At 51.0% G+C, this 14,291-nt stretch overlaps 1 protein-coding gene across 9 annotated transcripts in view; it reads right to left on the bottom strand.

Annotated features, from left to right (window-relative positions):
* GLT1D1 (glycosyltransferase 1 domain containing 1) overlaps positions 1–14,291 on the bottom strand; it is a 91,799-nt gene that overhangs the window by 65,064 nt on the left and 12,444 nt on the right. For all 9 annotated transcript variants that reach the window (XR_003963951.1, XM_030292432.2, XM_030292433.1 and 6 more), the window contains one exon: positions 3,681–3,829. Coding sequence is in view for 8 of the 9 variants with exons in the window: in XM_030292432.2 (XP_030148292.1) it covers positions 3,681–3,829 (149 nt within the window). In the remaining variant the exon portion in view is untranslated. The remainder of the gene's footprint in view (positions 1–3,680; positions 3,830–14,291) is intronic.

Genomic DNA, 14,291 nt, shown 5'->3' with positions numbered 1-14,291 from the left:
AACATAGCACAGAATGGAATCCTACGCAGCCAGCTACCAGCACGGGGCGGCGTCCGTGGCCCAGGGCACAGAGACAGCACAGGGTGGCCACGCGGTCCCGTGCATGGAAACCCCCAGACACGGTAAGCGAAAGTCACCAGGTGCGTGGCGCCATCTCGACTTGCCGACAGCGGTTCTAATGCTTTCTGTGGTTTGCTGCTCAGAGGAGGGGCTGACTTTCAAAGAGATGACCCTCGGGAATGAATGAATAAATGGCGTGTAGCTACCATAAAGAGGGCAGCTGGGAATAAACACATGAAAGTCTAACTAAATCTACCAAGGGGGGCGCTGTTTCACTTCTCCACATTTGGGACCGCCAGCAGTAAGATCCCTTTCCCTTGTGCAACAGGCTTCGGGAGGGTTTCCTTCCTCCTGCCAATCGTGAGAGTAAAGCACAGCCTTGGGCAACATTGTGCATTTCCTCCATTTATCTGAAAGAAAGGCCAAGCACGGTAAAATTGAGAAAAACTGAAGTTTGCAGGGAAAAACCCAGGGCCGTGACCAGAGTGAGGGCGAATCGGTCCTCCCATCTGCTGGTTAAGCACGGACGGGAGTAGCCTTTCTAGAGGGCGACTTGTTGGTGTCCATCCAAGCGAAGAATACACAGTCCTCTGGCCGCTGGTTTATTCAGAGAATTCACACCACCAGTGTCCCCACAGAGTGAAGTGAAAAATGTGGTCACAGCTGCTGTGGCGTTACTTGTGACAGCGAGACCTGGAGAGACTTTTAATAAACACGACGCATCCTTCCAGAGGTATACCACACAGCCAGGAAAAAGAGTGAGGCAGAAGTAGCCCTACTGATCTGGAAAGGTCTCTGAGATGTGCCGTGCAGATGCTGAGTCACCCACTTGTGGACACAAAACACGCTCCACGCGTGTGTGTGCAGGACATTTAAAAAACAGACATAATTTTATAGACAATAATACAGCTGAAGGTCAACAGAACCACCAGCCTCAGGGCTTGAAGCCTTGTGAGTGCACAGCACCTACAACAGTCAGTGACAACCTCGTAAAGGTTCCCAAGGAGCTTGAAGAGCCGTGAACTTTATCTTGGCCTCCACAACGCAAGTCACACTGTTCCTTTTCCTATTTTGAGATCAACCACAGACTCTGTGTCCCGGGACACTTGCAACAGAATCCACCGTCATAAACTTGTTCAGCAGAAAAGAGCCGTCTGGGAGAAATGCTCTCGGGAACATCTTCTCTGTTGGCAGAAAACAATTCATGCTGACGGTTCCAGGCAGGGTGGCAAAAATGCGGAAGCACAGGTATGACCCGTGTAACCAGCAGAGGCTATAGACCTCACGCCGTATGGCTTCGAAGACTGGCTCATAACAGACAAACCAGCTTCCCATGTGCCCTCTCTTGGAGAAGCTGACCGTCTTGAGGACACCCCAGAAACCTCGGCAGAGGCCCGCGTGGCGAGGGACTGAGGGCTTTTGTCAACAGTCGTGTGACGGCGCCACCTTGCAAATGAAATGGCTCACGCGGGACTGGTCAGGCCTCCAGATGACGCGGCCCCGGCCTTGGCATGTGGTAAGGAGTCTCGACTGCAGCCTTGCCAGACCCCTGAGACAGAATCCCCCGGCGCAGCTGATTCTGGATTGCAGACCCACAGAAGCGATTCAGATAATACGTGTATCGCTACATGCTGCTCGCCTTTGGGGGTAGTTTGTTAGGTACTAACAGAGAACTGGTACAGGACTTCTAACACAGTTCCCGGAAAGCACACAAGAAAATGATAAGTAGTTGCCTCGGGGGATAAGAAATTCGACAGGTGGAATAAGAATTGGGAGAAAGGTTTGCTTTTTGTGCTGTATCATTCCGTGACGTTCGCGCTACACTGAAGGGAGGTTTTAACACGTGCATGTAGCAGCTTCAATTTTATAGAGTATACTGGGTTTTTTTTTTAATGTTTATTTATTTATTATGAGAGAGAGAGAGAGAGAGAGAGAGGGAGAGAATCCCAAGCAGGCCCTGCACCATCAGGGCAGAGCCCGATGGGGGGCCCGATCTCGCGAACCGTGAGATCAGGACCTGAGCCGAAATCAAGAGTTGGACACTTAACTGAGCCACCAGGAGCCCCTACAAAGAGTACGTGGTAGAATGCGCCCAGATACGACATGAGCACCCAGACAGGACCCAGCTCCCTGCGGTGGGCACGGGAGGCAGGGGGGAGAGCCCGAGAACAGGAAGTGACTTTGGACGCTGTGTTCAGAAGCAGGTCGTCACCGTTGGCCATGACGCTTCCGAGACTTTCAGAAGCGTGGCGCGTTTTTCCGACTACAGCTGCACTCCCGTGGATAATTGGGGCCCTCAAGTGACACACAAGCTCCCGAAATGTGTCACCGGTGCCATGTCAGTTAATTCACGTTTGGAAAAAGGCGCGCGTTGTGTGGCTGCGACGAAATGATCTGTTCTGCCTTCACGTGGCGGTCTCTGTGCTCTCGCGGAGTCAAGCTGGCCTCGTGAGTGTTAACAAGAAATATCCCAAACTGTAGCTACACCCAAAAGAGGGACTGTGTGCACGTGCTTTCAATGACCCTGGGAAGCAGCGTCTGAAGGTCCCGCGTGGAATGATCGGTTAATTTCTCAGAGAGGGTACTGTTGTTCACCTTCACTATTTACCACTTAAGAGCTCGTACTCTGTAAAGCTACACTAAATACTATGCGGCTTTGGGCCACAGAGAGAGAAGTACATCATTTCTGTGCAGCGGTGAAGGTTTGTGCCCTGTCGGCGTCCGGACAGCTGGTAAGCTTTATTTCTGGGTGTGTCTGTGAGGGAGTTTCTGGGTGGGATCAATCAGCATTCCAGTCTGATGCAAGCGGGTCCTACCCAATCTGCCGGAAGCCCAGATAGAACAAGAAGGCGGAGGAAGAGCAAATTCACTCTCTCTGTTGAGCTGGGACGGCCCTCTTCCTTCCCCTGTGCCCGGACATCCCAGTGCCCGGTTCTCGGGCTTTCAGGCTCAACCAGCCACTTACGCCAGCCGCCCCTCCGATTCTCAGACCTCCAGACTCAGACTGAAATGCAGCACTGGCTGTTCTGGTGTTTCCAGCCGGCCGACGGCAGACCATGAGACCCCGGGGCCTCCGCACTCACACAAGCCACTCGCCATGATAAATCTCCTCTTAAATGTGTCTCTCCACGTCCCCTGGGTCTTGTCTCTCCGGAGAGCCCTGCCTAACGCACCCGTAGAAAAGATAGCCCCAAAGCTTTGTTCGCTGCCCACTGGACATGAATAGCAAACCAATTCTGATGTTCTGCGTTACATCACCTATTTAACACCCAGTTCCTCGAATGGAGTGGTATTTAAGCGGGCTTTAGGATCTTAGTGTTGGATGCAGTTTTTCATGCGTGCCCGTTCTGTGTTTGCAAAAGACGCGTATGTTTCACTTCTGAAAGTTATACTTTCAGCGCAGCAGAAGACCTTCAACACCCATCGGTCCCCAACTGGCACGGTTATGTCATTTTAGAAGCTTACTCACAAAGAAGGCCAGAGCAGAAAGACGATTGTGTCCCTCCCAGTGTCGAACCGGATAAACAGGATAAACCGTTTCAGCTGTTTAGTCTGGGGTTGTGCGTGCGTCTGGTTCTCATGGCTTTTGGTGTGTCAACGTTGACGAGAAAGACCGTTACCTTGCAGAAGTCTGCCTCCTCTGTACAGATGAAGGGCCAGTGCTGCCTCCAGGCTCTCGGCCTCGATGAGCTTGGCGATTTCGGACGAGCTTTCCAAGTCGGAGGCGTCTTTCAGAATACACACGTGGCCTGCAGCCTCCAGGTGGTCCCTTTATCGACAAATACAAACAGAGGGAGGAAAAAAAAGGAGGTAAAAGGTAAATATACCCCAGGCGGCCGCTACGACTGAGATCTTGACTCCAAAGGTTATTTAAGTCAAAAAGTTAAGAAAACGTATTTTCTGAATTGTCCTGTAAGGGGCAATCCTCCCAAAATACAGGACAAGGCTCATAGCCACTGACGACAACCATTCACCCACCAGGGTCCGGTCCCTGGGACTGTGGTCAGGACCAAGGCCAGCGGGTTGAAGGGCTAATTCAGGAAGTCTCCGCAGCCCTGAGACAAAAGACGCGCATTTTTCAGTGGCATTTGCTGTGCCAGAAAGCTCTGTGTTTTATGTCCTTGATTCCACTTTTTTCTCCTGTCCCTTAATTATGGATGATACCCAAAGTTTGCTTTTAGGCATCTAAAATTCAGCTATTTTTTTTAAGTTTATTTATTTATTTATTTTGAGACAGAGAGAGGGAGAGAGCACAAGCAGGAGGTGGGCAGAGAGAGAGAGAGAGAGAGAGACAATCCCAAGCAGGCTCTGCACTGTCAGCACAGAGTCTGACGTGAGGCTCAGACTCATGAACCGAGAGATCATGACCTGAGCCAAACCAAGAGTCAGATGCCCAACTGACTGAACCACCCAGGAGCCCCTAAAATTCAGTTCTTAATAGAGACTTCAAAAGACATTTCATGGCCTTTCCATTCTACCTCAAAAATACCTTTCACACGTGTCTTTCTTCTCATCCTAGTTCAGTTCCTTGTAACATAAATCTAGAATATAAATCTGATTTAAAAAAAACTTTCTGAATGACAACAGCATGAGCAAAATCAAAAGACAAACAGAAAACTGGAAAAAAAAACTACTTATAACACTTATAAAAGGAAAGAAGCGAATCTGCTTCATAAATAAAGAGCTCTCATAGATCAATAAGAAGAAAAAAACAGGTAACGACTCGATACCAAAATAGGCATGGACCTAAATCGCAGTGCATAGAAACAGAAATTCACCTGGGGTTCTTAGATACAGGAAATGGTGGCCAACTTTAGTCGTCTTTTTAACAAAGAATATCTATAAAGATCAAAAGTCTGCCTAAGGCTTTGTGAAATAAACACCCCTCTGCATCATTTCTGAGCAGGTGAACTGGTACAGCCTCTTTGGTGGGCAACGAAGCAACAGCTAGCACATTTAAAATGCACACACTCGGTGACCCAACACCTCCACTTCCAGGAATTAATTCCAAAAACACACTTGGATGTGAGTGCAAACACATGCATCCATGAAGAGGCTCCTCGGCTGTGTTTCACCTACCGAAAAGCCTGGAAGTGACCTCAGTGTGTGGCAGAGGGGACTGGTTTACATGATGGCACGTACAAGACAAGCTCTCCTGCCATTAAAGCTCCCCTGCCCTCATGCGGTAGACCTCTGCAAAGCACAGTGGAACCCTTGAGCAACATGGGACTTTGGGGTGTCACTCCCGCTCCACACAGTTGATAATCCATGTATAACGTTGACTCCTCCAAAACTTCCCTGACAGCCTGTTGCTGGCTGGAAGTCTTACTAACAACACACACACACGTCGATTAACCCAGAACTTGTATGTTACGCGTAGGATATACCGTATTCTTACAATAAACTAGGGAAAAGAAGATGTTATTCAGAAAATCATAAAGAAGAGGAAATACAGTTACAGTCCTGTACTGTATTTGGGGGGAAAAAAAAAAAACCAACTCTGGATGTAAGTGGACCGGTACAGTGCAAACCCCATGTTGTTCCAAAGTCAGCTCTACTTTGGAATCAACTGCCCGGATATATGGGATAAGGGATCCGTGGTTAATGAAAAGAGCCAGGGGAAGAATACTTTGTATATATGTAGTGTGTGTGCCCAGAATATCTGTAGGGTGAGTGACAAATCGGGAGGATTGTGTCTCCAGAGGAGACACCGGATACTTTTACCACGGGTAGCTACTGTGTTTTACCATTGTTGCAGGCACGTGTGCATGAGTACTTAGAATGAACCGACCCAGGTCTCCCTTGACTGAAACCCTCAAAGGGCTCAGGGTCACCAGCTCAGCTGTGAGAAGGGGGCCCGCATCTGTCTCGCCACCTGAATGAAATAACGGCTGAATGGGTCTCCGGGATGAAGTCCAAATGCCTTGGCCTAGCACACAGCGCCCTCAACAGCCTGTATGCCCTGCCGGTACGTGCCAGCCGCACCCCCACCCCCCACCTGAGCTCCAGACCTGCCTTCCACCTGCAGGGCACCCGACGCGGCATGCATTCTGCGTCCCCATGGCCACGACAGGCCATTTCCTGATGCCAGCTCTTCTCAGTGACATCCGACAGCCCCTGATCGCATTACACATCTGTCTCTCCATCACGCTGAGCCTCTCTCTCTCTTTCTCTCTCTCTGTCATGATCCTTCTGAGCTGCAGATAAGGGAGTCACGTTGCACGTCAGCTTTGATTACAAAGCCAGCCCGTAGGTGACGATCAAACACACTTAAAATTACACTCGAGCATCTTAAATCATCCAGAAGTCACTGTAGTACAAAGTTCAAGTCCAAGAAAGCCTTTTTTCTGTTTGTTTTTACTGCAACAATAAAATGGCTTGTTATTTCTTCAGCTAAACACCGGGTGAATTAGTTGGCTTGCGTTTAGGAGCAACAGTGTAAGGAAAAGAATAAAAGAACGAGGGAAGTAGAATCTTTAAGCAAAGTGGTCATCAAATGGCCAAGCTGTTTGCAATGTGGGAGCCACATGCAAACTAAGGAATTCTGCACAAACAGCAGGTTCATCCTTCTTGCTCCCGCCCACTCTGGGGAGTAGGGCGAGAAGCATTCACCTGCACTACTCTGGGCATGATAATGGCTCTCTCTGTGTTCTCTTCTTGTGCTGTGATCAAATGCACAATGTTGCAGCTGTCACTGAGCAAATAAAGACAAACTGAGATCCTGACATGTAAGTTTGCATAAGCTGTTGAAGTGCAATGAGTACCTTGATCTTATCGTTTCCGCCCTTAACGCTGATCAATCATTGTCGGCCAGTAGCACCGCCCCTCCTCCCCTCACCCCACCTCGACTCCTCTGACAGGGCTGAGGGCGACCTACGAGCAGAATCAGCTCACATCAGCCTAAAAATGGGTACTGCACAAAAATAAGAATTCAGTGTGCTTCTGAGCATGGGCGAATAACCGTCATTCCATTTCCTTAAAGCTCTAAGAAAGAAGAAACCAAAAACAAATGTGTTGATGAGTGGAAAAGAAACAGTTTGAATTCCACTTGGAGGATCCACTGCTGGCTTATGTGGAATTGATACGATAGGACATATGGAATGGAGGTGGTTAGGTACAGATAATGGGTTGTTCTTGATCTATTAAACATATTTTTAAATGGCATTTTAACGCCAACTTCATGATCTTATAAATATTCCTACGTATATATATAATCTCCCTAATTCTCTATGACTAAGGGTTTGCCCTTGTTTCTGGGTGGCTTTTGATGCCTTTAAATTGCTCTGTCCCGGGCGCCTGGGTGGCGCAGTCGGTTAAGCGTCCGACTTCAGCCAGGTCACGATCTCGCGGTCCGTGAGTTCGAGCCCCGCGTCAGGCTCTGGGCTGATGGCTCGGAGCCTGGAGCCTGTTTCCGATTCTGTGTCTCCCTCTCTCTCTGCCCCTCCCCCGTTCATGCTCTGTCTCTCTCTGTCCCAAAAATAAATAAACATTGAAAAAAAGAAATTAAAAAAAAAATAAATTGCTCTGTCCCGATTCCTTCTGTAAGTGATCATTTGGTTCAACTAAACTTGAACCTGAACTTGACTGAAGGCTTTTTGGAGAAAGAAAGCATCGCCAACAAATTAAGAGGTTTTAAGCATTTACTCGGCAGTTCTAGGAAGAGACGGAACTATGCACACACCTGACTCCAGATTCGAGGGGATCCTACCTGCTTCGACCTGCCTGAAAGCCATCCTCTTTAACTCAGTGGGTAGAGAAGCGTGATCATTTGTGTGTTGAACTTATGCAAATAAGGACTGGGGGCACCTGGCCAGGCCCAGTGCTTCTCACAGGACACAGCACCACCTGGCCGGCCGGCCGCCTCAGTGGCAGCTCGGGGAGACACGGGGATGTGCTGTTTCTTGCGGGGGAAAGTTGGCCGGCTTGGGGCAGAACGGCGCTCTCTGCACAGCATTTCAAGAATTTGTGATGTGTCAAAGACATCGTGCTGGTCTTGGGATGAGGGCGCTCGTGGAGATGTGCAAAGGCCTTGCACAAGGGCTCAGGCCCTAGTCTGGGATGGCAAACCAGAGGAGACATTGCCCCAGGGAAACTTCGGTGGATTACGAGAGCTGATAATACATTTGCAGGACAGGGTATTACTTGGAATAATATGCTGTCAGTGTGTTTTGTAAACTGTAGAGTTATCTCCTTTTTGACTGGGATTCTAATGGGAATCTGGTAGTCAAAAGGTTACTGTTGTGGAGCCAGTCGTTTTTAAAAGGGTGCAAAGTCCCATGAGAAAACAGGCAAAATGACCAGGTCAGGAAGGGCCTGCTGAGATTGGACTCGTGAGGTAAGTAAGTAAGTAAATAAATAAATGGGGTGGAAAACCACGAGATGTGATGAGCTAGCCTGAATAGAGATGTGCTAAGTGCCTGAATGGAGATATGCTAAGTGCCTGAACAGAGATGTGCTAAGTGCCTGAATGGAGATATGCTAAGTGTCTGAATAGAGATGTGCTAAGTGCCTGAATGGAGATATGCTAAGTGCCTGAATAGAGATGTGCTAAGTGTCCGAACAGAGATGTGCTAAGTGTCTGAATAGGGATGTGCTAAGTGCCCAAACAGATGCACTAAGTGCCTGAATAGGGATGATGAGGGAGCCTAAGGCAAGTTGAGGGCCAAGCAGGAGCTAACAACACCTTCCCCTCCCCCGCACCCCCCCTCCCCGCCCACACAAGTGGGATGTGTGTGACATTCCTCAGGCACTGCTGGCTGCCCAAGAACACAGGAAAGGACAGAAAACAAATGGTTAAACTGACAGAGATCACAGGACCAGAGTCTCCATCAGTTTACAAATATCTTAGTAAATTACAAGAAAAGGGCAATCTTATCAATAGCCTCATGTCTGGGAACTCCCTACTGTCTTCAGGCTAATGCTTTGCTAGAGGGAAAACAGCCTTAGCTTGACAACAGCCAGGCCTCCAGTGATCTGTGGGTCTTCAGCAGATGGAAATCCCTTTAAGAAACTTCCTCTTGACTTCACCTCCCCCCCACTCCACAGTATATAAACAGTCACACTTACAAAGGCAGCTCTTTCTGTCCACGGGACCTGTCCCTGAGCTTTAATAAAATCATATTTTCGCACCAAGATGTCAAGAGTTCTTTCTTGGCCTTTGGCTCTGAACCCCCCCCCCAAAGGCTCCAAAACCCCATCAGAGATGTGTTAAGTGCCTGAATAGACATGTGCTAAATGCCCAAAGTGATGTGCTAAGTGCCTGAAGAGGTGTGTTAAGCACCTGAATAGAGATGAGCTAAGTGTAAAATGCGTACACAGCTCATTAAAAATTTCTGGGGTGATGAAATGTTGACATGATCTTTTCACACGCTGAGTTCAAAAGAATACATTACAATTAATTTTATGCATTTCTTTTTGCTTTGTTTAATGTGGCCACTGGAATATGTAAAATGACGCACTCATTCGCACGGTTCAGGGACCAGGTAGGCAGGTGTCCCAGTACTGCCCGTTCTGCCAATTTACCAGGAGAAAAAAGGTGTTTCAGTATCTATGGAGAACTTTCTGATTTTGCATTTTTTTAGAGAGAAAGAGAGACAGAGTGTGAGCAGGGGAGGGGCAGAGTGAGAGAGGGAGACACAGCATCCCAAGCAGGCTCCAGGCTCCGAGCCGTCAGCACGGAGCCCGACGTGGGGCTCGAACTCACGAACCGCGAGATCGTGACCTGAGCGGAAGTCGGCCGCTTAACCGACTGGGCCACCCGGGTGCCCCCGAATTTTCTGATTTTTAATGTTCCCAAAGGTATTTCTTGCTCCTCCAATGTGTTCAAAAGTTCCTGGGGGTCTGCTTTCCACTTTCCTTGATAAAAACCAGTGAAGCTTTCACACCCATACTGGTGGCCAAGCCCCCGCCCTGGACATGTAGCCCCGGGACCTGGGGGGGGACTTGCGGAGACTCAGACTCTCCTTCTTGCTGGGCCGGAAGTGGAGGGACCAGCAAGGAAAATCCGGCAGGAATGGGAAGTGGGCCAAGGCAAGAGTGGACTCCTGTCCTTACCGTCTGAGCTGCAAAACCCAGCCTGAAGCCTGCCCCACCTCCAGACCCTTGACAGGATGAGCCGCTCAGTCCCCTGCCTTCTCCAGGCAGTTTGCGCTGGCTTTCACTTACTTAAAGCTGAAAACTCTGATGCCGCTACGGACAAGGAGCATAGAGCCTTTACCGCTCACGTTCACCTGCTTGCCACATCAGGCCCTGTGTGAAGCCATCCAGTCTCTGACCGCAATCTTATCTTTCCCCCAGGCTCCTCAATCACGAAAACCACAAAGACCTCTGACCTCACAGCCCCTCGCCTCCCACTCCCGGCAAAGATTCCTTTTCCCGTCATTTCAGCGATTTTCTTGTCAATACCTTGGCCTCTCCTCTCCCCTGGCCTTTTGTATCACACTCGGTGTATCCAGCAAGGCTCCAGCCACCCGCTTAGGCTTGGCCAGGGCTGCAGGGTGAGATGGGGTGGGAGGGCCGTGGCCCCGGGCGCCAGCTCCCAGCCCCCTTGCTCGTCATTTCAGGGATCCTTCCCAGCGCAGGGCGCAGCTCCCCGCCATCCTCACCGGAGCCATCCTCACCGGAGCGTGCCTCTCCCTTGGCTCCCCTGCGCTTTCCGCCCCGGAAGCCAGGGCCGCCTGGGTCCCAGCCTGGGTGTCTGCCTCTCGCGGCCTGGCTGGGACATGTGTGTCCCGCCCCGGGCCAGGGGTGTTTCTGTGGTCTCGCAGCCCCTGGCGGGACGGCACACAGGATGTGCTCGCAGTGTGTACCCCCTGCAGTGCCTGGCCCCACTCTGCCATACACACAGGTCCGCGGAACCAGCCCTGTCCTCTCCCAGCCCTTCCCATCGCTCTCAGGCCCCCGCTCTCCCTCGTCCCCCCCACCCCCACCCCGGTGGCCTCCACAGCGGCCTGTGGTCCTGTGAGCGCTCCGTTCTCACTTTTCCTTCCTCCCAAACGCTGGGCGGCCACCGTGGAACCCAGGACTACCGCAGCGGGGAGCAGCCCGGATTGGGTCCACGCCACCCTGGGGACACTCCCTTCCTGCCAGCGCATCTCCATACAGGCTTCTGTTCGCCTCTGTTATGTACAGCGGTGCCCAGTCTTGCACACCCTGTTCGGGAAGGAGAAAGAGGACAAGCCAGCGACAGCCTCCGTGCAAAGTCCAGCGCCCCGTGGGTGACACTCGTGCTCATTGGGACGCCGGCACGATCGTCCGTGGGCGTCACTGAGCCTCAGAACGCCCTTCTCGGGCTGGAACAGCCTCAGCCTTGCCCTTCCCTGTGCCCTTGGGAGCCCTGCAGTCAAAGCTCCAGGCACGGCCCCCAGTGCCCCGACAAGAGCTTGGTTCACAGCAGGGTCAGAAGTCCTTTCCTGGAAATGACTGGACAGTACACACCTTGGGGCTTGTGGGCAGCTGGTCGCGGTCCAGCCGCTCGGACAGCCACCGCCATTGGCAAGCAGCGGCCAGCACCACCCCTGGGAGCTGCCACGTCCTCCAGATTGTACTCATAGGACAGGCCCTGCCTCGCTTGGCCCTGGGCCATAACTTTGTCCGGCCTTGATCGAGAAGATTATTTCAAGGGTTCTGAGGACCAGCCTCCCACTTTTGAGACTATGGATCCCCCATTTCACAAAAACAACTGTGTGGAAAAAAAAAAAAAAAAAAAAAAAAAAAAAAAAATATATATATATATATATATATATATATATATATATATATATATCTTACATCCATTACTCATGCAATTTATTTCTCCATCACCAGTGAAATGAACTTTGTTCCCTAGGTTTCTGACCCTGTGTTTAACTTACCAGAGCACCTCCTAATTGTGACCTTTTTTGTTAAGGGCTGATCTGAACCCATCCGCCTGATTTAGAGGCTTGTCAAGATTGTTGTCAGGTTCTTCTGGGAAATGTTTACAGCTTCAGGGGATTAGAGGTGGGTGGGGAAACCACAGGTCCCCTCTGCCCACCGCTCGGACAGCCAGACCAGCCAACCTTGCGGTTGAATCTGTGCCACAGTGGGGCCAGGGGCTGACTCCCTGACTACGTGTTCACACAGGGGCCCCCAGAACCCCTCCAGTAAACCACAGAACCTCGACACTGGTAATTATTTCTGAGATGCTTTACGCTAATGAACAAATCTAACATTTGCAGTGCTTAGGAAACAACTCCAGATTAGGGTATTTAAAATGCTAATTAACAGCCGGCCCCGGAGTTAGAACACAGAATGAACTGGGGCGCCTCGGTGGCTGTGCTGGTTAAGCATCTGACTCTTGTTTTCAGCTCAGTTCATGATCCCAGCATCGTGGGATCAAGCCCCAATGGGCTCTGCACTGAGCGTGAAGCCTGCTTGAGACTCTCTCTCTCTCTCTCTCTCTCTCTCTCTCTCCCGCCTCCTTCTTTCCCACTTGTTCTGTCTCTAAAAATAAATGAAATTTTTTGGGGTGCCTGGGTGGCTCAGTCGGTGAAGCGTCCGACTTTGGCTCAGGTCACGATCTCACGGTCCGTGGGTTCGAGCCCCGCGTCAGGCTCTGGGCTGACAGCACGGAGCCTGGAGCCTGCTTCGGGTTCTGTGTCTCCCTCTCTCTCTGCCCCTCCCCTGCTCGTGCTCTCTCAATAAATAAATAAATGTTAAAAATTTTTTTCTTTAAAGAACACAAGGTGAGCTCACATGCACAGCACACGGAGGGGTACCTGAAGGGCCACACAGACAGTAAGAGTGTCCCTGTCTAGTGACTGATCCCCAGACAAACTATTCCCCCCAAACAGCGTCTTCCAAGCTTGCACCTTCGAAAACTCTTCATCTGTCGGGACCCATAAAATGGAGACCTCCCGTTGGCCTGGCCCACGTCCCAGACCTGAACCTCAGTAGCCAGGAAATGCATCACTTTCGAGGAGACCTAGCACACACCAGTCGGGCCCCTCCGACTGGGTTCAGCTGGCTCACGGGACCCAGGAGCCCCGACCTCCCAGCCGGCCAGGCCTGTCTCCGCCCTGCGGTTCTAAGGCTCCACGAAACCCGCTCTTGTCCCCGACCCCTCGGGAAGTTCTCCGCTGCTTGTGAGACGGGGCGGCCCTGCTCCGTGCCTCGTTTTCCCCTGGATAAAGGGCACCAGACCTCTCACTCGATTATTCTAGCTTTGTCGTTGACACGCTCCACATTCCACAGCCAAGCCCTGTTTATTTTACTCCTGAAATGTGGCAAACCCACACTTAACCTCCTCTGCCCATCCTCATCCACCCTCCAGAATGCAGTCCAAAGGACCTTCTACAACACAGAAGTCAGATAGCTTTTGGTGGCTTAATTCTGTTGGTGGCCCAAAACCGTAGGTCCGGTGTGACGGGGCCCCACCTACCTCTCCAGCCTTATCCGCCCACCTCAGCCAGAGTGGGTTTTCTCTCAGCACTACTGACATTTGGGGCTGGATCATTCTCCACTGTGGGGACCACCCCGGGCATCGTAGGCTGTTCAGCAGCACCCTGGCCCTACCCACTGGATGCCAGTGGTCTCTCACACCCGGTGTAACAACCAAAAATGTCTCCAGACAATGCCCAACGTCCCCCGGGGGACAAAACTGCTCCTTCCTCCTCTGCACATCCTTCTGGCCCCTGATCCCACTAAGAATCACCCATCTAGCATATCGGGCATTGCTAAGGCCGCACAACTCGGATCTGAAAGGGATGCACTCTCCCCCATGGTCCTGCCCGCTGCCCCTTTGCCTAGGACACCGTCCTCCCTGTACGTCCAGCCTTCCCCCCCTGGCCAGTTAGGGCCCATGGTATCATGAATCGCTCACATTTATTAAATGCATACTGAGCACCAGGCCCTGTTGTAAATGCTGAAAATGTACGAACTCGCATTTAAACCTCCTAAGGAACCTATGAGGCAGGTCATATCAGTAGCCCCTCTTTGTGGATAAGAACTCTGAGCAGCAAAGCTCAGGTGACCAGACCTACGTCGCACGTGCTAGGGAGCCCGAAAGTGAAGGCAGGAAGCCCTGCCCCAGAGTTTGTGTTTTCCACCGGTCTGTGTGTTTCCCCTAGCCTGGGATGGATCACCCACCTCCCTGCTCTCGGGACACCTCACCTTACCTGCCTATGGATGTACTCATGACAATTCAGCGTCCCTACTTACGGACAGGGGGTTAACTTACAACTACAAACAGATGCACCAGAAGGGGCCCCGTT

The sequence above is a fragment of the Lynx canadensis genome, chromosome D3 (assembly GCF_007474595.2).
Source record: "Lynx canadensis isolate LIC74 chromosome D3, mLynCan4.pri.v2, whole genome shotgun sequence".
Taxonomy (NCBI): Eukaryota; Metazoa; Chordata; class Mammalia; order Carnivora; family Felidae; genus Lynx; species Lynx canadensis.
This window is presented reverse-complemented; position numbering and strand designations above follow the sequence as displayed.